The sequence below is a fragment of the Egretta garzetta genome, unplaced genomic scaffold (genome assembly GCF_000687185.1).
Source record: "Egretta garzetta isolate BGI_Z169 unplaced genomic scaffold, ASM68718v1 scaffold151, whole genome shotgun sequence".
NCBI classification, from domain to species: Eukaryota; Metazoa; Chordata; class Aves; order Pelecaniformes; family Ardeidae; genus Egretta; species Egretta garzetta.
Genome location: NW_009258615.1, coordinates 3,705,539 through 3,727,496, shown reverse-complemented (window position 1 = coordinate 3,727,496; position 21,958 = coordinate 3,705,539). Strand labels below are relative to the sequence as shown.

The window sequence follows — 21,958 nt, the reverse complement described above, 5'->3', positions numbered from 1 at the left end:
AAACTATCTTGGTAGGACCTAGTACTATATCAGTTATTGTAAAATCATTACAAAAATTGAACACATAAGACTGCAGTTGTTTTTATTTAACGTTCCCCTGGGGGACTCTGGTTTGAGCAGTTTATCAAATGCTTCCTGATTTTTCCTATGTATTAGAATGCTACCTGAAAAATATTTTATTTCTGGGGTGCATTTACAGGCCTGTACTTTATCTCAAATACTTCAATGGCAGATTAGACAGATCCTTCACTGATTTTCTGGAAGACTGTAAGCAAGTGACAAAACAGAAACAGTTAGAAGAGCACCTGGCTCATTTGTAATTTTTTTCACCATTTACAATGAAGTATCTGTCTTGAACTGTATTATTATTTTCAGATTCTTTTTAAAAAGAACTACTTTGAAGAAATAGGGGGTTTGGTGCAATATTATTACTGTTGCAATCAATACTCTCTTCCTCACTTCTGGTCTTCATTTCCAAGCTGAGTCTCAGCTCCAAACAACAACCTGCAGAAAATAATCTAGACTTCCTCATCACTATTATGGAAACATCAATGTCATTTGACTCTAACAAGTATCTTTATCTGAAATTTGGTGGGTAAAAGAAAAGAAAGGCTAACTAGCTGGTGTTCTCCTATATTCCAGTAAATGTTGTGAACTGGAAATCACAGAGCAGCCCTAGAACCAGACTGGGAAGTCCCAAGAGCAGCAACAAAGGCAGTGCATCAAAGACCAGGAATTACAGACGGAAACAAAGCTGTAACTTTTGCATCAGTGACGCAAATACCAGAAGAGTGTATTTAGCTAGAGCAACTGGATTTTTAGAGCAAGTGAAAAAAAAAAGCAGAAATAATTCCTCTATCCCCGCTAGAATACTTGCAAGACTGTTGAAATTTTTTTACGTCAAAAGACTTGAAGAACAATCTGTACAGTTTATCAAAATGAAGGTTGAACAGTGATTTTGTTACAGTTTAAGACCATCTTACTTGGATAAAGTGCTGGATAGAAAAGGGCTCTTTAACAACAAAAATGTAAAAGAAGCAATGATGGAAAGAGAAGAGAGGCAGATTCCACCTCGAATTAAAAGTTCCAACTCTAAAAGATTTTAAGAGAAGTTAATAATTTAACTTCTGTAACACTCAGGGATTTTGTGGATTTTTAATCCACTGATACCTTCAAACAAGACTGGATATTTTCTGAAAGAAGTGCTGTAACCAAACATGGATTATATTTTAGTCAAACACAATTTTTTTTGTTGACTGAAATTTGAGAGTTTAGGATACACAGCAGATGAGGCTTGATGATTTAATTGTTTCTTCTGAATTTAATATGGATGAATCATAATTATAGAAAGAAAACACTCTACAGTTTATCTTCCACATGTAAATAAATGAATGTGAAAAAACACAATTAAAATACTAAATGAAGACTATTATTTCTTCAGAGCAGAGAGAATTAAACATGAATCCTGCTAAGAATCAAGACAATGTGTGCCTGTCACTTCAACAACTCCATTTCTCATCTCCTGGTTCAGTAACTATGATTTTTACAACCATTACTTTATAATCTCTTCCAACACTTTAACCTGTTACCCATTCCATCAACCTGTTACCCATATCATTTTTATTCTTTACTTCAAGTCCTTTTATCTCAAAATATAGCATAACTTTATACATATTTGATCACTATTTTCTGCCTCCTTGTGGACATTCCTCCACACTAAAATCTTCTTTCTTTTTCCCTCCTTTTTGGTTCTTCACCCTCTTTATTGTATCCCTAGAAAATCCTGTAAGAAAAAAAAAAAAAAAGTATCTCTCCACTGAAATCTGTCTCCTTTTACCCAAGACTGTGTGTTTTTCTTCTCTGGCACTACTTTATGAAGAGTTGATTTGCCATCATTCTGGGCACAACTAGAATTACCACTCAGATTTGTAATTAGAACATCACTAAGTTCAACTCCTCCTCCCAGCTTAAAGACAGACAAAATTCTCCATCTCTGTTTACACAATATTTCAGTTTCAAATTCCTTTTCCTGTCCAGATATTCAAAATCCTTAACTATGATCTCATTATGTCATACCTTCACTGCTGTGTGTTGCTTTGATGCCAGCTGTGGACTGATTATCTTTTAAGAGACGTGCCATGCTGTTGCTCATCTCACCCCTATGGGTCACAATTTGATCACAGTACTCCTGTCCTCACATCTCTGTTCCCACTTTACTACATTAAATCAAAGTCCCTCACTTTTGCCCCTCAACATTCTTGTTCTTTATACTGAATCTCCTAGGAAAAAGAGCTATTTCCTACCACCTTTGCTCTGCCAATGACGGCCACACTAAAGCTGTCTTAATTTCATCTTTCAATCCCTCCTTGAAGACCACTTAATTTGTAATGCCTACAAATCATTCCCATATGGCACTTATTAAGCAAGTAATAATCTGTGACTTCTTTTCTGCTCATCTCTGTTCATTATATCATTATCTCATCTTCTTAACCCAACTATGTCTTGTTTGTCTGCTTTATCTTCCTCTGGTCTTCTGCCTAACACAAATAACGTGTGCTTTGCATAAGAAGAATCAGCTCCGTTTTATTAAACACCTAGGTAGCACTTCTTAAGACAGACCCCTGGATACCGGATGTCCTACTTGCTCTTGTAGTCAAAATAAAAAGCAAAATAAACCCCATTACCTTTCAAAAAAAATCCAAGTGGGTAGCTCAGGTACTGGAGAACTAGAAACATAGAATAGTTACCTTATTTATCATAAGTTTTTAAGGCTACATGGTACTGAAATGATGCATAAATAATTTTTATTAATATCTAGTCCTTTGAAGTGCACTACAGAGGTTACACTTAATTTCTGTTTTTCAAAAGAGTAAAGCTGTGGGTTTATATTTGAAAATTTTAGTTAGTTTTTCCATAAGCAAATAATGCTTTATTACGGATTCAACTTACAACTCTGCTGTGTACTGGGGGATGTGATCAGGAATTTTGTTGAGTTTCTGATTGGAGCAGTCCACTGTGGTCCCTTCACAGCGACATTTCTCAGGGCAAGCCAAATCTGCAAAGCAGTCTCCACTTAATTTGGATCTGTAATCTTCAGTGCCTGTGGAAGAGTCAAGTCAAAATACAGATACTGAGTCAATAAAGTATAAGATTTGCTTCTTGTGAGAAGGTTGAAAAGATGTCTGCAATGCAGATAACGGGTGGGCAACTTGGGAAATGTATGATAAACTTTGTGATACTGAACAGACACAAGGGCTTCAAGAGAGGGTTAAATATAGGGGCTTAATATATGCTGGAAAAAGAAACTGTGACCAACTTCACATAACAGGATAACATTAACTTGAGCTTTTCACAGCTGTACTTTCTGCTGATTATGTTGTCAGCCAATCTAGCCTTGTTTATAGCTAATCACACAAATGCCACTGATTCTTTTAGAATTTGTTTTCTTTCTCTCTATCAAGAATAAATAGAACCTGGATGCCACCTTTTCTCTTTCTCTTGTTACAAATTTGTATTGTTGACTGGACTTCATTAACCCCTGGGATTTTTTTTTTTTTATAGTCCCGATACTCCACATCATCTCAAACACGTAAGATTGAAAGCCCTGTTTTCAGCTTTAATTTAAAAAATGTGTGATCCTGACTTAAGCCTCAGCAGCTTGCCATGCTGTAGAAAGCTGCGTGACGTTCCATGGTGCTTGACAGAACCATGTTTTACTCATACCTCACAACCACATGGTTAGATCAAGCACAACAGAAAATCTCGCTACATTATCAAAACTGCATCCATTAGGCCAAGGATAAAAGCAAGGGGAAAGAGGAAGGAGTAGGTATAAGTTACAGAAGCATTCGAAGTTTAATACTTGCTCACATGACATGGCATTCTTATTACTGAATGTCCAGTGCCACAGTAACAGTATTACTGTCACAGATTAAATAAGAAGTACAAAAAAAAAAAAAAAAAAAAGAACCACATTGAACGTTTCCTCCACCATTTCTCAGAGTCAGTCAAAGAAAACGTCCTAGACATATCAGGAGGAACTGAGGGTGGGTGACAGGGAAAACAACAAGAAGCTGAAAGGACCTGTGGGTTCTTCTTAGACAAAGGTGAAAAGACTGAGACTAGTAGAAGGTGCATCGGGGCTGGGAGGTACATTGTGATTAAGCTCAGACACTGAACTTTACTTACAGCCAAAATGGTGAACTCCTGCAAAAGTAAAGATAGCCAAGAAGGAAAGAAAGACAGTAATCCCAATTAAGACAAAAACATGAACTAAACTCTCATGTTCTCTACTCAGCTTTAGTTTGATTAGAAGATCTTGCTAAGGGGAACAATCTTCAGCAGAGAGAAAGAATAATTCATTTTAAGTGGCATTAAAAAATGAGGAACAGACTGGGGTTAATTACAGATTTCATATAGGATGATAATGCTTCCCCATGCATTATTCTTCACTATTTTGAATGTATTCTTTACAAGCTGCTCCCTTGAACATATATACATGCTATGCCACTTAAAATCTCAATAAACCAAAGAAACATAGGAGAAACAGATTCCTCAATGAAGGAAAAAAAAACCCAAAAATGAAACAGTCATCACATACTATGTTATCTAGCATTTCTAAATGTCTAAGTAACACATAAGTACATGAAATATTTCTATGAGCTAGCAGACAAATGATATTTTTTTAAATTAATGATTTAATACTTGTATAACCATCTGTCTTTCAAATGACTATAAGGAAATTCTACTAAGACTTCCCAGTGTCTGCAGAGCAAGATGTCCCAATGACATATTTAAAACAAATATAAAAAATATTTATGTTTTTAAAGAAATGTTAACATTTTTACATTATTTACTATAGTGTAAATAAGCACATTTAGCACTTTTAAATACCCAATAAGCAAGGCTACAAATATATTATTTTTCCTCCTGCATCCAGAGTAAATCAATGTTAGCAGTTTAAAGTAAAAAATTAAAATATTCAAGGACAATGTCCACAATAACTAAAATTTTATGCAGCATCTCCCTCATAGCTGATAGAAAGAGAGAGCACAGAAACTGTGCTTCCTGTATTTTGGGAAGCAAGTCTGTAGCACATTTTGATGAATTTAATTATTTTTCTTCTTTTTTTTTTTTTTTTTTTTTCTCAGGAATAGCATTTTTTAAAGGGTACGTAAACAAACCTAAACTGCATGTGTGGCCATATTATAAACAGGCTGTGAAGACATTTGCTGGCAAGAAAACACTTCTAACTCAGAGACAAAAGTTGTGCTGGCAAGGTTGAGTAGAAGTCACTCTGTGGCAGGAATACAGCTGTTCTACTCATTAAGAAATTGAGTGGTGCTACAGGTTTGAGAAATTGAATCCCCCTCTGTTTTATGCGGCTTTAAAACACATTTTCGCGGCTGCCAATGCTGACAAATTGCTGCCTTATTTTGTGTTTCATTTTGTCTTTTCTCCATATTCAAACCAACATATTAGTATGAGAGCATGAAGAACTTCACATGATTGCTGCAAATTTAAGTGGTAACATCACACAGCATCAGGAGAAGAGCTGTTAAACATACCAGCTTAAAAGACAAAGACTAAGACCACTGCAGAATGACAATATACCTGTAGTACTTGAAAGAACAAGTGCACTGGTGTCATAATCAATAATCACAGATATTTTTCTAGATATTAAACTATGTTAGAAAACCCTGCTTGCAAATCACATACTGTAATTCATCAATAGATTCATTATTCCCTTGTTTATTTTGCCAATCAATCATTTGTAATCTGTTAGGAACATAATGCAAGTGCATCATTGTTTTTTTTTTCTATTAAGAAATCAGTGCACACACCTGACAAGCAAGGTAAAATACAGAAAGAAACATATTTCAAAGAGCTAGGGCCAACATCAGTAAATCTTTTGTGAAAGTATCATAGACTTATTATAGCTTGAAGCGGTGTGTAAATTGCTGTTTCACCCCAACTCTAAAATTGCATTTTCTTTAATGGAAAGCATTTCTGATTCATTGTATGCGTGTGACCACAGAATGCCTTCAATGAAGAATATCAGCTTTCTTTTCCAAGCATTCCACTGTGATTTCGTAAACACAAGGAGGGTGAGCAAGCAGTAACTGAAGCCAGTGTAGAGCACGTTGACAAGGCAAGAAAATGTTCATTTGTAAAACGTTTTGTTTTTTTTTTTTTTAAAGTTGTACTAGCTCTTTGATGGTAGTATGGTTTCCTGTCTTTAAAAGCAGCTCAGGAGCTACATTTTAAAAACAGTAGTGGCAGAAAGGCAAGGTACAAGATAAGTCAAGGTGTCAATTGAAACATGAACTAGCAGGTGCAACCTTCTAAATAATTTAAGTAGAGGTATAATTTTGGTAGGTTGTGTGCAAATTTGTGAGACAAAAAAAAGTAAATGGAGCTGCATGCTAAGCTCTTATACTCAGAAAACAGAACTACTAGTAATGTACAAAGGAAAACTATGTCTAGCTACAAATATTGGCTAATGTTAATCCACATGCATCGGTTTCCTAAAAGCTATAACAAACTTTGCTTTTTGGGGGAAAGGGAGAGAGTATCTGCAGTTAGTCAATCTTACTGCAGAGCCAAACCTACCTGGAATGAAATACTGTTCTTTAGCTAAATAAAGAGAAAAAAAAAAATAGAAGATGCACCTGAATGTCAGCAAGCAAAGAATGAGTTTTATTAGATTAAGTATGGACTACAGTTAACTACAGATAATTAAGTGAAAAAATGTGTATTCACAACGAGAGCTGATAAACAACAAAGTGTGAATAGTCATAAACGTATCCGGAACATGGATAACAAACAGTTCTCATCTGGTATTTGCACTTGAGACTGAATAAATTGTAGAATGTGAAATGCACCTGGAACAGCTGGATACCATATGACAAAAGTTAGGATTTAGAGAAATGTAAGTAGGAAATGGAATAAGATTAGAAAAAGAAAACAGTAAATTTCAGTATGAGGTAAGCTCCCTGTATAAAATGAATATGTCATGTTTCCATATTTAGCTAGAAATTTTTAGATCTTTCACATACTCCAGAGCCTTGTGGAAATTTTACAAAATGATTTATGTCGGTGATACTTGTAGTGAATAACTTTAGCATTTCATTCTGAAGTATTATATATTGCATTTCTCTTGTTAGATTTAATGCTGCTCAGGAATAGTGCCAAATGTGTTAACTATGGTAATGTTCCGTGATCCAACAGTCTATGACTTCCATGATTTCCCCCCTTCAGTCAAAGAACTAAAAAAGATTCTGCAATGTTTAATAATTCCGTAGAGAGCCAGCTGCCTTCATTAGAACTTCTATAACCACTGTTTTTGCCAATAAAAGAAAAAAAGCGGCTGAACTAAGAAAATTACCTGAGCAGCGGAATTTCTTGCTTTTGATCTGGCCGATCCTTTTGTTTGCCAGACGGCGGGGACTGGTGCAACGGGCACCACTGGTCTCAATGGGGTTTGTATGAAGATAATCCGCCAGCCACTTCAGATGGCAGTCACAGATAAATGGGTTCTGAGCCAAATGCCTTTCATGAAGAAAAAAATTATAATTTCACACATTATTTCCCTTTGGTCTCGGCAGTTCCCGGTATTTTTAGTACATTGTAGCATATGAAGTCATACTAAAGACAACCATAAACAAGAGCATACATACAAGGTCTGAATTGCACGCAGGGGTGAGAAGGTGCCTTTTGCAATGGTCTGAAGCTTGTTGTCATACAAAGAAAGCAGATTCAAGTTGTGCAGATCTTGAAAAGCATCGACTCGCAGACAATTGATCTTGTTGGCATTCAATAATCTGTTTAATGGGAGACAATTATAAAATTGAAAGAATTCGCTCAGTGTCGCTGCAGCTTCAGCGTTTTTCACAGATAATTCTTTTCGCGCATTTGTAACCAGAACAGGAGATGTAGGAACAAATATTAATTGACAGTGACATAAGGCATTTCAGTGAATTGAAATATCTTATTTAGGTGATCTGAAATTATTCCTCAATAATTGCACCCTGGAGTTGAAATGTGTGGGTTTATTCTGCTAAAATCACATTTCTTGTATGTGCTGGTAGAACATGTGTGTGTGGTATTTTTCTGTGCAAAGAAACAAGCTTAAGAAATCAAGTATCTGCAAGGAAAACTAGTTCTCTTTGCCAAATAAATAAACAAACAAAAAAGGAACTGAACACTGTGTTCATTAGCTGGAAGAGATGTGCAGTGGCACTTTTAATTATATGTTACTAATCAGCATGCTGCCGCATTAACAGAGTTGTAGTAAAAACTGGTGGCATGGAATACATCCAAATCTGTCTTGGGTCCTTTTTCCTCTCCATCTTCAAAGGGAACCTTTTCTTCCCTGTACCTCCCAGACTTCTAAAGTTAAAACAAACAAGTCAATCTAAATCAACTCCTTCATGCTTTGGAAGAAGAAAAAAAAACATAAAATGTGCCATTCAACTGGATGCATTTTCATACCCAAATATTTTTTATTTTTTCCCATTTCCAGAAATGGAATGGAATGCTGGATTCAAAAAACAATGCTCTGATGAAAAGTTGCACTGCACAAGTAATAATTTACTTAGACTAAAATGTGTTGTCTATGCAAAGTATATCAAGGTATGGACATTTTTTTAATACAGAATAAACAAAAGTTCACAGAAGTCTCTTCCTTTTTTTTTGTTTTTATTTTTATAAAATCTGAAATATGTTTTTATAACTAAAAGCGCTTTAGAGGAAAACAGGAATGCATACCTCCTCAACCCCCACTAGTTTGTGATTAAAACCAATCAAATTGTAAACCTCTAGGTGGTGCTAGAACTTGCATTTTCTTTGTATTTACTTACTGTTTTGCCATCTTCAATGAGTTGTTAATAATAGACATTTTGCCAATCACTACACTAGTCTGGACATTAAATACTTCTAATCAAATGGGAAGAAGTTCAAATTACAAATTCTTTAAGAAGTAGCTTTAAATCAACAAGTCAGTTATTCTGGGACAATTTCTTCCAAAACCACTACCATTCTTTTATGGCCCATCTCCCAAATTTCTTTTACACAATACAACTAGTGCACATCCTCTTTTGCTACATAGTGACAATATTTGATAAACATATCACCATGACATACTTCTTTATTCCCAGTATTAAATAGAAATAGGTTATAAGATTACACATGGAAATTTCCAAAGTGTTAAACGAAATAGCAGCTAGAGTTTACAGAGTCAAAGAATTGCACAGAGAAGAGTGTCAGAAAACTGAAAGTCATCAATGAAACTGTACTGCAAGTCTGTTCTTCCATGGGTACAACTAGAAATACAATTACATATCATTTCCACCATGTATTTTCTCTGTATAAAACATACAAGTATTCCTTCTATGGTTCCCATGCAACTGTATATGGACTATTTGCTGTTTACAGGGCAAGCCAGTATCATATCTTATGTGTTTTACACTTATAAATTCCACACAAGAGAATAGTTTCATTTTAATCATTTTAGGCTGAGACATTAACAGATATGATCAAATTTGTGGATGAATGGCAAGCTGGCCTACAACAGTCTGGACTCCTTTGACTTTAACATAATCTGTTTTTATTATGCTCTGATCTTACATGCGGGATTTCCTGCCAGTTCTTCTCCAGGCATAAATCTCTCACCAAGTTTACACTACTGAGTTATCCCAAAATAGAATAAATATTAGGAAAATACTCACAGCAACTGCAGAGAAAAAAGTCCTTCAAATAGGCCCTTTGGAAGTTCTGTAATTTTATTGCCATAGAGGACACTGTACCAGGAAATAATAAAGCAAACAAAGCCGCCATTATGAAAGGCATATACTATGTGATTTTGACTTTAAAAAGAAAGAAATTTCCATCTTCCTGAAGGGAATTTAACAGCAACAACTTGGTACTTGCAAGATCCTCATGGTCTTGTGAGGAAGCAGGATCACACGTTTTCCCAAAAGGTGTGCTGCCCAAAGAGCTCTCAGCAGAATCAGAACCTCACTGTTTACAGCCTTACCAAGGGATCTTGGTAAGTGGATTTGCAGTTTGTAAGAAAAACTAACTGGGGAATAAAAGAAATGTTTGATTTTGTTCAACTCTTTGCCATGAACATATTTATAAAAACCCCATACATTTTTAGTGTCCAGATGTGATACAATATTCAATTATTGCTCTAACATTCTAAAATTTTTTTTACACCTTTCAGAATTGATTGAATTTATATGAAAATTCCACAGAGAGCCAAACATCCAAAATAATTTCACTACAAGAATACAAGAAATTTGCTTTGGTTTTTACATGTCAAACCGATACCTACAGTGAATTGAGTGAACGTAAGCCCTGGAAAGCATCTGGAGCTGCTTCAGAGATCTGGTTATTGCTCAGGTCACTGAAATAAATGAAATTTGATTCAATTAATTCAAGATATTTTCAAAATAGCTAAAATTAAAATAATATGTAATTAAAATTAGGCATGGAAGGGAGAGAGAAATGAAAATATTTATGTGAGACACTGCCAAAGAATTTTAATGTAAAACCACTAAAATTGCTAGTATGCTGAAACAAAATGCATGGTTAAAAATAGACCTCTCAAATGCTTGAAAAAAAAAGACAAAAAGATTTACTTTTCCTAATAGCTTAAGTACATCTTATAAAGAATTCCCTAATTGCTATGGTCACAGGACTATACAGCCTCAAAGGTATTCCAAAATATCTGTGGCTTATCCCCACTAATTTATTTTTTTTTATAGAATGTTAAGTACAGTAACATATTGTTTCTATGCAGAACCATATTAAACATTTTCAATCCTTGGTAAAATACAATTATGATTAATGTGACAAAGATGCTATATGTTCTTAATAATCAGGCTGCCGTATCAGTTAATCTTCCAGCAGAATTTCTTAAATGCCCACACATTAACTGCAGTTTCTCTATATGACCTTGACTTGTTTTTTTATTTTTATATATATATATATATATGTATGTGTGGGTGTGTTTCTATGAAAATAAAAAATTAAATCAAATTATTTGGTACATACATTCGTCGAAGCTTTTTATATGGTGAGAAAGCTCCAGGAGGTATGACCTTGATTGAATTTTGTTCTAACCGTCTGCAAAAGAATAGCAACAACATAAAAACACAAACCCCAAGCCAAACAGCAATCTAAAGCCATAACAAACTAGAAGGGATAGACTTTAACAAAGAAGGGTGGTTTTGCTTTCTTTTTCAGTATAACTTTTATCTTGAGAAACAAGGTCATTTCATTTCAGTTTTCATTACAAAAAAGATCAGCTTTTGTCTGTAAAAGCAAACCTTTTAACCTATAGAGTGTAATGTTGTAAATGAAAACCCAATCTTGATTTTGTATCTAGAGAAAACTTATTTTCTGAGCACACAAGATTTTTGTAAACTCTAAGCTAGAATTGTCATTAAAAAATTCAAATTTTAGTGTTGACTCCCAATGTATTTATTATTCATGTACAGCAACTTTTATAGTAAGTTTTATTTAGAAATGTCTGAAGACTTCTGTGAGTTAATCACTGAAATATGTAAACCATAAGAAAGAGGAATGTTCCTATAGAATAAATAACATACGTTGCTACCTGCAGTAAAGGCAAATGCCATATTTTTAAACATGCACACATGATTTAGGTACAGTACGTAACACATTTTCTTTAAGATATAATACTTGGATTGCACAGCCACACTTCTAACTTCTTTAAACAAGTATTTTCATCTAAAAATTGTAGTTTATGTTACTGGCTGCATTTGCTTTATATGTATAGTTACTGTGACTGAAACGTGCCATACTGCAAAGTGTGAATTTGCTGATGGAAACAGTTTTCTGAGAATTTTTTCAATTTCCAGAGCTTTGCATATGGGAAATCTATGCTGATACAGACCTATGGCCCACTTGCCAACAAGTCAAAACAGATTCAGCAATACGCACATTTAAAATAGAAGCTATTTCTTCACACACCACAGTATTTCATGGTTATGGCAGTACAAAAAATTCTATTATGTAGACATAAGGAATGAAACTATTTATACTGAAAATTACAACAGGAAAAGGCAGCATTATTCAAACTACATACCATGCTTATCTAATCAGCTTTCTATTTCCTTCTTTTATGCACAGGTATCAACTCTTACTACGATCTATGTACATGAAGACAATCCCAAAAATCTATTTCCTATAAGGAATCAAAATTATGTAGAATTTACTGCACTATTTTAAATTACTTGGACATTAACTCAGAATCTAAGGTCAAAAAGCCTTTTTAAATCTAGATGCAGGAATATTAGCCTATTTTTTTTCCTTTTACCCTTGTCCTATTAACTCTCTTCTGTTTCCCTTTTGCTCTGATAGAGACATATGAGTCTCTGTGTGTGCAGTGTAACTAATAAGCTCATACATTCACTTTGAGTAAGCCTTTCCAAGAAACTATTCTTACAACAATTGTTTCTTTTTGTAAAGTTTCTCCAGAGATCACAGTCTAGCTGAACTGAAGAAAGATACTTTGCTGCCTTTGTGAAGTTTTGTTCAGATGGATATATTTATACATTTAATACTCAAATGTCTTAAGTCTGACCATGCTTTACCTTAGCAGAATTTGTTCTTGAATGGCTTATAAAGAAGCCAAGAAAAAAAGAAAAAGCTTCGAAAAAATCTCCTTGACACACAGAAAATCTCACTTCATCAGAGCTCTTTTAGACAGGGTTCATGTTTTAAAAAATTCCTTAACTAGGAAAATGTTGCCACCTTGCTATAGTTTTCAGGTATATGTTAAACACCGCAGGGAATCCCATGGCACAAGACTGTTAACTTTTTCCATAAACACGATATTCTTTCATATGCTTTCATCACCTTGGCTGAGCCTTTTGGACCCATGAAACACATTTTGCATGAGACCAGGAGTACTGACTAGGCTATAAAGGAGCAAGGTCACTCTTCTCCAGTACACTCGAGTAGCTGCAGCAGGCAAACATCTGCATAAGTAAAAACTTGCTTAAGCTAAAGGTCAATACCAAGTTAGACCAAACCCAAGGATTTTCTGTTCTTACACAACATTTTTAGTTTGGTTTCCCCACGAAATAAAGATTATGCATGCTTATCATCTAGATAGTTTTCTACTCAGCTGGCTAGGTCAAAGAAAGGTAAAGACTTCAGATAATAAATTTCTAAAATTTTCCTTATTTTAGCAATGTGAAGGAGTTGAGAAACCAAATTAACCCAGCCATGAAGGGAATGGCAGCCATCCATCCGTTCCTGTTACACACTCTATTTGGCAGCAACCAACTGCCTAACCACCAGGGATAGCCTGACCAGACATTTATCAGATGCATAGCTTTGAAAACTAGCCAAAGAACATCTTGCACAGGCAAACACGTAGGGCAAATGCAGAGGACTGGAAAGAGGAGGGAGGGTAAAAAGGACAGGGAAGGATTAGGCCATATTACAGAGGAGGACTTGAATTGCTGGAGAGACAGACACTGGGGAAAAATGCCTCTGTGTATTTGGGAAAAGACAGATATTGCAGTGGCAATGCTCCCACATGAGGCTGTCACAAGCCTCATGTATAAATGCTGCTTATTAGCCCATGATCTAGAGATTTGTAACCTTGTGCTGGAGGGGCTTTAGTCTATGTTCACCTATCTTTAAACACACAATGTTCTTAACTAGACATGATACAGCACGTAACTCAGGAAAGACAAGGTCTAGCATTAAATTAAGACACAAAATATTTTCCAGTGTACTCTCTTAATTTAAAAATACATTACTTTTATAAACTGAAGTACCCTACAGACTACATGTATGCCATTTTTTTTATAAGAAGGTAGGATAGCAGATTTAATTTACTGCTGTCCCATCTGCCTACAAATTATATGGGTCCAAAACCTGGTGAAGTCCTACTTCAGTATATTTCTGAAAGCTAATTTTCTAGCAGTTCTAATAGGGTGAACTACCAATTCACTGGCGGATATGTAAAATGAACTCCATCTCAACTTTACCTAACATTTCCTTTTAGTGAGAAATTTATAGTCTAATAGACAGACTGTGCAGTGCTGGGATAAATTTACAAGCTCTCCTGGATAAAGGATTTGTTATAGTAGGATCATCTAAGTATGCCTTTTCTTAAGTCACGCCAAAGTGTATGTGCTAAAACACATCACATTTTAGAAAATGAGATTAGTATAAGAAAGGAAAAATAAGATTATATAAATACTGAGGAAAAACCTTTTATACCCCACTTTGTCTGTAAAGAAAGTAAATCAAATTCACATTTTCAAGCTCTGTTATCTTTTAATCTTCTGCTTTATCTTCCTAGAATCAGCTGAATTTCACGGAGTGAAAATTTGCATCCACTATTCCAGAGAAAATCTAATTAGACATATTCCAGGGTCACAAAGCACAGATAGACTAGTATCTAAAGGAAATTTGCATTCCACTGATAAAATCCATAGTAATTAAAAACTCCTTTATACTAATTTCTCATATTAAATGAAACATTTTTAATTCTGGCATGGGATGAGTTGTAGTTATCTATCACTGAAAAATACAGCTATTCACAAATACATGGCCAGAAGTACCATTATATTACAGAAGAACAAAAAGCTGGTATCAGTATTTTTCCAAGGAACTTGTATAAAATTTTGTGCACAACATCTCCTTTCAAAGTCATCCCAGAAGTCTTTTTTATAAATTATCATCTATGTATCATAAACAGTGCCTTGGTGGTTTCTTTTTCAAAAGCCACAGTCAATTTTAGTAGCATATTTAATAAGATAAGATAATGGAGGAAGACAGTTAAGTACATGCTTCATCAAAGCTTGCACTGCCTCATGTATAAGAAGTACTCTGCCCATCACCACACAAACACTAATTAATGCTCTTAGTATTAAGTCTCCTGCTCCTTTCAGCGTTTCACTTCAAAGAAGTCCTGCATCAATACATAAGTGTTTTACTGCCTTTTAACACTGCCAAACTGGTTGAAACCTTTTTTGAAGGCTATTCCCTAATCTCTCCTATCTAGGAAATGTACTGTGAACATTTCCTCCTCCAAATCTTTCCCCCCTGCTTATCACTGCAGACACCATAATGTACAACCCCCTACTATTCTAAGACACATAGGTGCTTCTGCAGTTGTGACTTCCAACCTAATCAAATCAAATCAAAGTCGGTCCCCAGCCAGTAGACGGATTCTTCCCACCCGGTCCCCAGAGAGCTGTGTGACATGTAAATCACTTGACACTTTCCAGGAGAATGCTGTTCTCTCCTATAAGCCTGCAGCACACCATTACTGATTACTGCTTCCGCACTTCCAGAGACAGACAACATGCTTATTTATACTGACACTTTTAAACTAGCTTATTTTCCCACTATAAAAAGTCATTTCTATGAAAGACTTCTGCACCAGGAAAGAGGGCAGACTGGAAATAAAGAACACCCTGTTCTCTACAGCATCAATTTTATTTTAAATCATGCAGATGGGGTATAATATACTAAGCCTGCTCAGAAGAGAAAGGTAAAAATCACTGCACAGAGATGTGCTGCACCTAAATGCATGTTAAGGTGTCAGAGAGATCTCTAAACAAAAGTATTTCATAACAATAAAATAAAACATCTTCCTTAGAAAACACAAATTTGAGTATGGAGCAGCAAATTAGCCACATATTTTATAATTAAACAATCAGAACATAACATCTTGATTAAGTAAATTTGGTCAACACAATAGTGGCTTTAGCAGTTAATTAATCTATACTTTTAATTCCAGCATCTACTCATTTACAAGAAAGTCTGCAAGAAGCTTGTCAAGAAATCCCAAAAGAATTTTTACTACAGAGAAGAAAGTGTAAGCTGTGCAATGAGTCTGATGTATTGCACAGATGCTGATTATACATGGTAATAAAATTGACAGCTCTTCTTTGCATTTTCCCCATCTGCTTTTAAAGTAAATGGCAAAAACAGCTGTCAGAAAACAGAAAATAGATTTCAGTGATGGGATTCAGAGCAGCTCCTGAATCTGAAGAACTGCAATACACAGCCAACACATCTCTCATCATATGCAACATCTGCCAGGTTTGGGGGATTTTTTTGTTTGTTTTTTAAAGTAAGGAAACAGTAATGGTCTCCCTTTGCTACAGGAATCCTTGAGGCTATTAAACAAAGTACCTTTTTTCTTTCTCAACAACTGCACCTCCAGAGTGCTTATATCCATTAAACGTTGCTTCTAACGTCAGCAGCAAAAGAACTCTGTTGAAATCTGTGATATCATCCAAGTCTAACAAAACAAAAGATGTATTTTGAATGACTATATTACTTGTACTTCAGCAATTCAGGCCCTAATTCTATGTATTAATAAATCTAGTTGACAGTTTCCTAAATATTTGCATATAAAGAATCACTGTCAATGTTGCCCTAAAGCTCGCCAAACTGTTAACATCCAGTCTAATTGTTCTATCAAATATTTCCTTAGGGGATTGGTTGTAAATGACAGATGACTCCTTAGCCTGCATTACATCAAAAAAGCAACAAGAATTGTCATTCTAAAGCTATTAAACAATTCATCGCATTTGCTCAAAAGCAAGTCCCAAACCTGCATTTGTTTAATTTTTCATCACGGAAAGGGCCATCTCATGCTCTGAACCCTACAGCACCATTAACGATGATAGCCTTTACATTCCTTAATTGTTACAGATTCAGGTTGTAGGCACAATGCACCACTTCTTGCAGAATTATTTGCTCAATACTTCGGCATCTGTCAGAGTGTGGCTCTAGTGCAATTAGCCTGAGTCACCTAGAGTCAAGTTAAAGCCTCTCTAATTAGCCTATTTTTGATGAGAGTTGTTTTACTACAAAAATTACTCAAAGCTGTTCAGAGTAACTGTATTAAGTTCACAAAAAATAGATGTAATCCTGCTATAGTCTCAGCTCATCACAAGCAATGACTTGTCAACCTCTTCTCATTGAGCAGAAATACCACTAGCTTGAGAATCATAGAATCACAGAATGGTTTGGGTTGGAAGGGACCCCTAGAGGTCATCTAGTCCAACCCCCCTGCAGTGAGCAGGGACACCGCTAACTAGATCAGGTTGCTCAGAGCCCCGTCCAACCTGGCCTTGAATGTTTCCAGGGATGGGGTCTCCACTACCTCTCTGGGCAACCTGTTCCAGTGTTTCACTACCCTCATTGTAAAGAATTTCTTCCTTATATCCAGTCTAAATCTACCCTGTTTTAGTTTAAAACCATGACCCCTTGTCCTGCCACAGCTGTCCGTACTGAGTTAGAGACATTGCTAGGAAACTTCCTAGCCTGGTCCAACCCTTGGACTACTATCCTTTACTGCTTTTCCATGTGGGTGCTGATGAAGTCGCAGTAAGTAGCCCACGGGTGATTAAAGAGAATCCCATCATTGTACGAGATTGAGAGTATGGCAGGAGTCATTACTACCTGTTAAACAAGACATGGACTTACACCGTAAATTTTCCAGAAAAATCTAAATTAAGTTTTTTAACTGCTAACTCTTTCCACAAGTGTTTGCTGCTTACTTGGCCATGTATTTAGCAACATGTAAATAACGAAGAAAGCATGTCATTGATGATGAAACACAAAACGGTGAAAAGTCAGTATCCACAGTTTCTTTTAGAGTAACTTCACTCACATTATTGCTAAGGAAAAGTTACCAGTAGTGAAGAACCATATGTGAAAATAACATCTAAGAGTAACAACACCTTTGGAGTGTGGCACAGCTGTTAGAGAACTATGAGGGTTTTTCTGGAAGAGCTAGATGGGCCTTCTCCAGCTTCCCTTCGTGCTGCATAAAATATTCATTTATTCCATGCCTGAGTTATTTTCTTTCCCTTGGCAGAATACAGAGAGGTCCCTCAACATGCCTTTTCTACTTCAATACCCACCAGAAACTTGCACAACCCCCCAGAGGTGGAACAGTGTTCATTCTGGCCTGTATCTATTTCCAGTGTCTCTGGAAACACCACTGGTTTCCCATGTTTCTTGTGCAGTTGTTGCGTTCTGTGTACATCCTCTTGACTGTTGAAATTATCCTCTGTCCCCTGAATTTAATTAGTTTTTAAGATAGGGCACAAGGGTATGAAGAAAGCCAAAGATGTGAACCATGGCAGGATGGAACACGTGCTAATAAAGAATACATTAAATCTTCTACCTACAAAAATGTCTGACAACTAAAATAAGAAAGTTTAAAAAGAAAAAAAGCATTAAGACACTTGAGTTACCAGTAATTTTCAGATTAGGAAGATATTTGACTAAGAGGATGACAAATATTTCTCTTGTGTGTGTTAAGCAGACGGGATTAGATATCAAGTTAGCAAAATCATCAATATATTTTAAGTTTTGCCTGAGAAATATTAAGGTAGGAATCAATCCCAAAGATAAGTTAAATGTAATTCAGTGAAATCTGTATTGGAAAATTAAATATATTATGGTAAAGAAGTTAATATCTCAATAGGTTCCTTTACCCAGTTTTAATTTGTTTCACATTTATTCAATACATTACCTTATGGATAATGGATTTTTCGTTACTCGGGTGTAATTATTGTGTGTTTATATGCATAGATCATATGAAAGATGTTAAAATTTAAGCAAATTACTACATTTTTGATATAGCAAACAAACAATTTTGCTTTCTATTTCAATGGGCATAAATACTGGTTTTGCTAAGAAATAATGATCTTCCCATGATCAAAGAAAAGTAGGTAGAGAGAACTGTATTCACATCACTGATGCCACAGACGAACAGTCTAAACCGAGTGTCACTTATGACAGGTAATGGCAAGTCATAAAACCTTTCTAGTAAAATTATGAAGTAGCATTAGGTTCATTTTCATGCAAAAGTTTTCAAAGTTAATGGCCATATTTGCATTAACAGACTAAACAGGGGCAAGGATGGCCTTCAAAATTAGGTGCTGCAAATGTGGAAAAGTTCAGTCACAGCGTATATAGATACTAAAATTTTAGTTTTGTGTCAGCTATTTTGCACCACATATTTCCATTTCATTGTGATCCTTTTTTGGTCCTCCTCCATATGTAAAGCCATATTCCTGTGAATTCATTTCAACAAACTTCTAGGGAAATGATAACTGTATAACTAATAATAATGCAGCTAAAAATCACGCACCCTTATTCGACATAAGCTTCTGGACTTAAAAATGCAGTAACTTTTAAGCAAAACAGGAACTAAAACTCTTTATTTCACTGAAAAACCAAAATGCCTCCCCAGTCCACTGGTAAAAAATCTGACTATCAAGTCCAATGCATTAGTCAGGATTGGTCTTAAAAACTTTGGTCTTAAAAACCTTCAGAAATGGAAGATAAGAGAAGATTTGAAGAAAAGTACACATGAAGTACAGTTGAAGAGAAGCATGTATGAGAAAAGTTAATTTTAAAGACACAGCAGCTATATGAAATTGCTCAAAAGTTTGGAATGTTAGAAACAAGAACAATGGCTATGTATACATAGGTATACGTAGAAACCAACAAAACCTTTCCAGAACTACACTGGGCGTGCAAGACTTCTGGCTGACAGCTTACCTATTTAAAAGGTGAATGATATTTATGAGGTAACATTCTGTGTAAGTCCTAAAAAGACGAATGTTTTGATTTAAACTAGAAAGCAGAAACAAATGCCTACAATGGAAAACAATCATCAGTTTAATGTCTTGTAACTTATTGCATCCTCCCCTCAGCGTTCAGACCCATTCCTTTCAAGCTGCGAAGATGCAGGGTTTGTTCTCATTTCTGTCAGGTTACTGTAAGACAGCCTAATCACACTTTGAGCTGCTAAAAATAGAGAAAGCTGCCTTATCTCTGACGTTTCAGAGTTTTCCTGCTATGTGAGTCTTTGAACTGTCTTCAATAAATGAGCCTAAACCCTTGCCAAGTGACTTTTCTCTGTAAAAGGTCATCCTTAGAAGCATCTTTGCATGTCAGTGTAAGAGCCTCAGTTCAATACCTATTTATTTAAGGCTGTACTTTGGAGTTTTAGCTAAGGATGAATTTTAAAAGACAACAGAAATTGTGAAACCGTACACATGCCAAGCTTAGCTTGTAAAAGATACATACGCTCCCAGTTCTCAAAATTCTGCATTTATGCAAAGCACTTCCCCCCTGTGTCTGCAATGAGATCGGGTCACTCATCGCTCTATCTTGGTTAAATTCCTGTCAAGTTCCATTCTGTCAGATCTCATTTCCTTTCCCCTCTTTTCCTTCCTCTTTTTCCCCTTTCTCTCCTTTCCTCCCCCCACCCCCTTTCTCCTTTAATACAATTTGAGTGGTACTATGAGAACCAATCTCAGGAGCTTTTAATCCTGCTTAGTATCACACGGCTCACAAAGGTGTAGTTGAGTGCTTGGCATAAGACACAATCATTAATCAACAGACTTACGAAAACAAAGTATAACAGAGAATGAGATGGAGAAAGATGAAAACATGAAGGAAAACAGTAGAAATCAGGAAGGTAAGATGAGACAAGACTGAGGAGACAAATTAGGAAACTATAAAGGGAAATGTAAATAAAGTTATCATGAAATAACCACACGGCTTCTAGTTCTGGCATTCAAATGTTGGAAAGCTCCACTCACAAGAAAGAACAACTTTATCTTGAAGGCCATAGTAATTAAGAAGTCAGTGACTTTTCACTACACTAGATTATAAGGTGAACTGTTAAAATTCCTGACTCCTATATGTTTGGGTTTTTTAAATTTCATACATTATGTGGTCTTTTCTGCCCCTTACAAAGACTAAAATTATTTATGCAGCTGTTGCTTAGTTAACAGTGGCAAGCCTCCAGTCATCCTCCCCTCCCGCAAACCTTCCTCCTCCCCAAAACACCAATGCAGTGACTGCTATCCTTCTAAAAAAGAAACATGTTTAATGAAGTCCTTCCTTTGATTACTTAAAAGGTCTTAATATAAACAAAAAAATGAAGAAAAAAATCAATTTAATCTCATGCTTCTTTGCTTAAATAATAATTTATTCAAAGTTGTGATCATCAGAGCAGGTAATTCCTCCCCCTGCCCCATCCTTAGAAACACTTATGGCAATTATATTTATTTTCTTTTATTCATAGTACTACAGTAAGGAAAGAGGTTTCAGAACCACTTTGACTGGTAGTTCAAGGCACAGAAGAGAAAAGAAAATCAGAAGAATGTAAGTGCAGCATTTTCATAAGGTAGTCTAGTTCATTAATGGCTTTTTGGCCTCTTCTTTTGAAATAAGAGCCTGTCACTTGCTCATGCCATTCTGAGAGAAGGTACCAGTACAATTAATAGAATTGCTGCTGGGTTGTTATTTGTAAGGTTTCTGATAGTCTGTTTGAACACATGCCAAAAAGTCTCTATTCGAAGGGAACCAGAGTTACTTCTGCTGATCATTCAAAGAATTTTCACGCAGAAGGTGAATTCTAAAATGCAACCAAGTGAAAAGAGATTAACGGTCCTGAAAAACTAAAATGTGGAAGGAATGCCTGCACAGAGGCTGATAAATGCTATCACCATTAGAAAGGCTATACTTTCTAAAACCAATTAAAGTAATAGTTTTGAACCTTAAGAATGACCTTTAATGCCTTTAATATATGAGCTGTATGACAAAGGAGAAAAGCAGTAGGTGCATTAGACCACTGCACTTGGTTAAACTCAACAGACCGAACATGCCAATGAAAGAGCATCCCATAAAAATTTCTGGAAAAGGAAAGCGAATTAAACAACAAATCTAAATCAACTCAAATTATGATGTTTCTAATGAATGAATAATGTATCATACTTTGCTTAAGCCTATGGAAAAAGGCCAAAATAAGGCACACTAAATAACAAAAGTTTGAAGACTACTAGTATGTAACATTTAAGGGCCATGTATTTTGCCTCAAAACGTTTACAATACAGACATTAAAATAACAGGGCTATTG

General features: G+C 35.5%; 1 protein-coding gene across 1 annotated transcript in view; it reads right to left on the bottom strand.

Annotated features, from left to right (window-relative positions):
- The window catches only part of SLIT2 (slit guidance ligand 2), a 256,837-nt gene that overhangs the window by 61,803 nt on the left and 173,076 nt on the right, over nt 1-21,958 (bottom strand). Inside the window, exons 10-16 of the mRNA XM_035903458.1 lie at nt 11,059-11,130; nt 10,337-10,408; nt 9,729-9,800; nt 7,680-7,823; nt 7,388-7,551; nt 6,613-6,636; nt 2,950-3,100 (exon numbers count right to left, since the gene is read on the bottom strand). Of these exons, the coding sequence (XP_035759351.1) occupies nt 2,950-3,100; nt 6,613-6,636; nt 7,388-7,551; nt 7,680-7,823; nt 9,729-9,800; nt 10,337-10,408; nt 11,059-11,130 (699 nt within the window). The remainder of the gene's footprint in view (nt 1-2,949; nt 3,101-6,612; nt 6,637-7,387; nt 7,552-7,679; nt 7,824-9,728; nt 9,801-10,336; nt 10,409-11,058; nt 11,131-21,958) is intronic.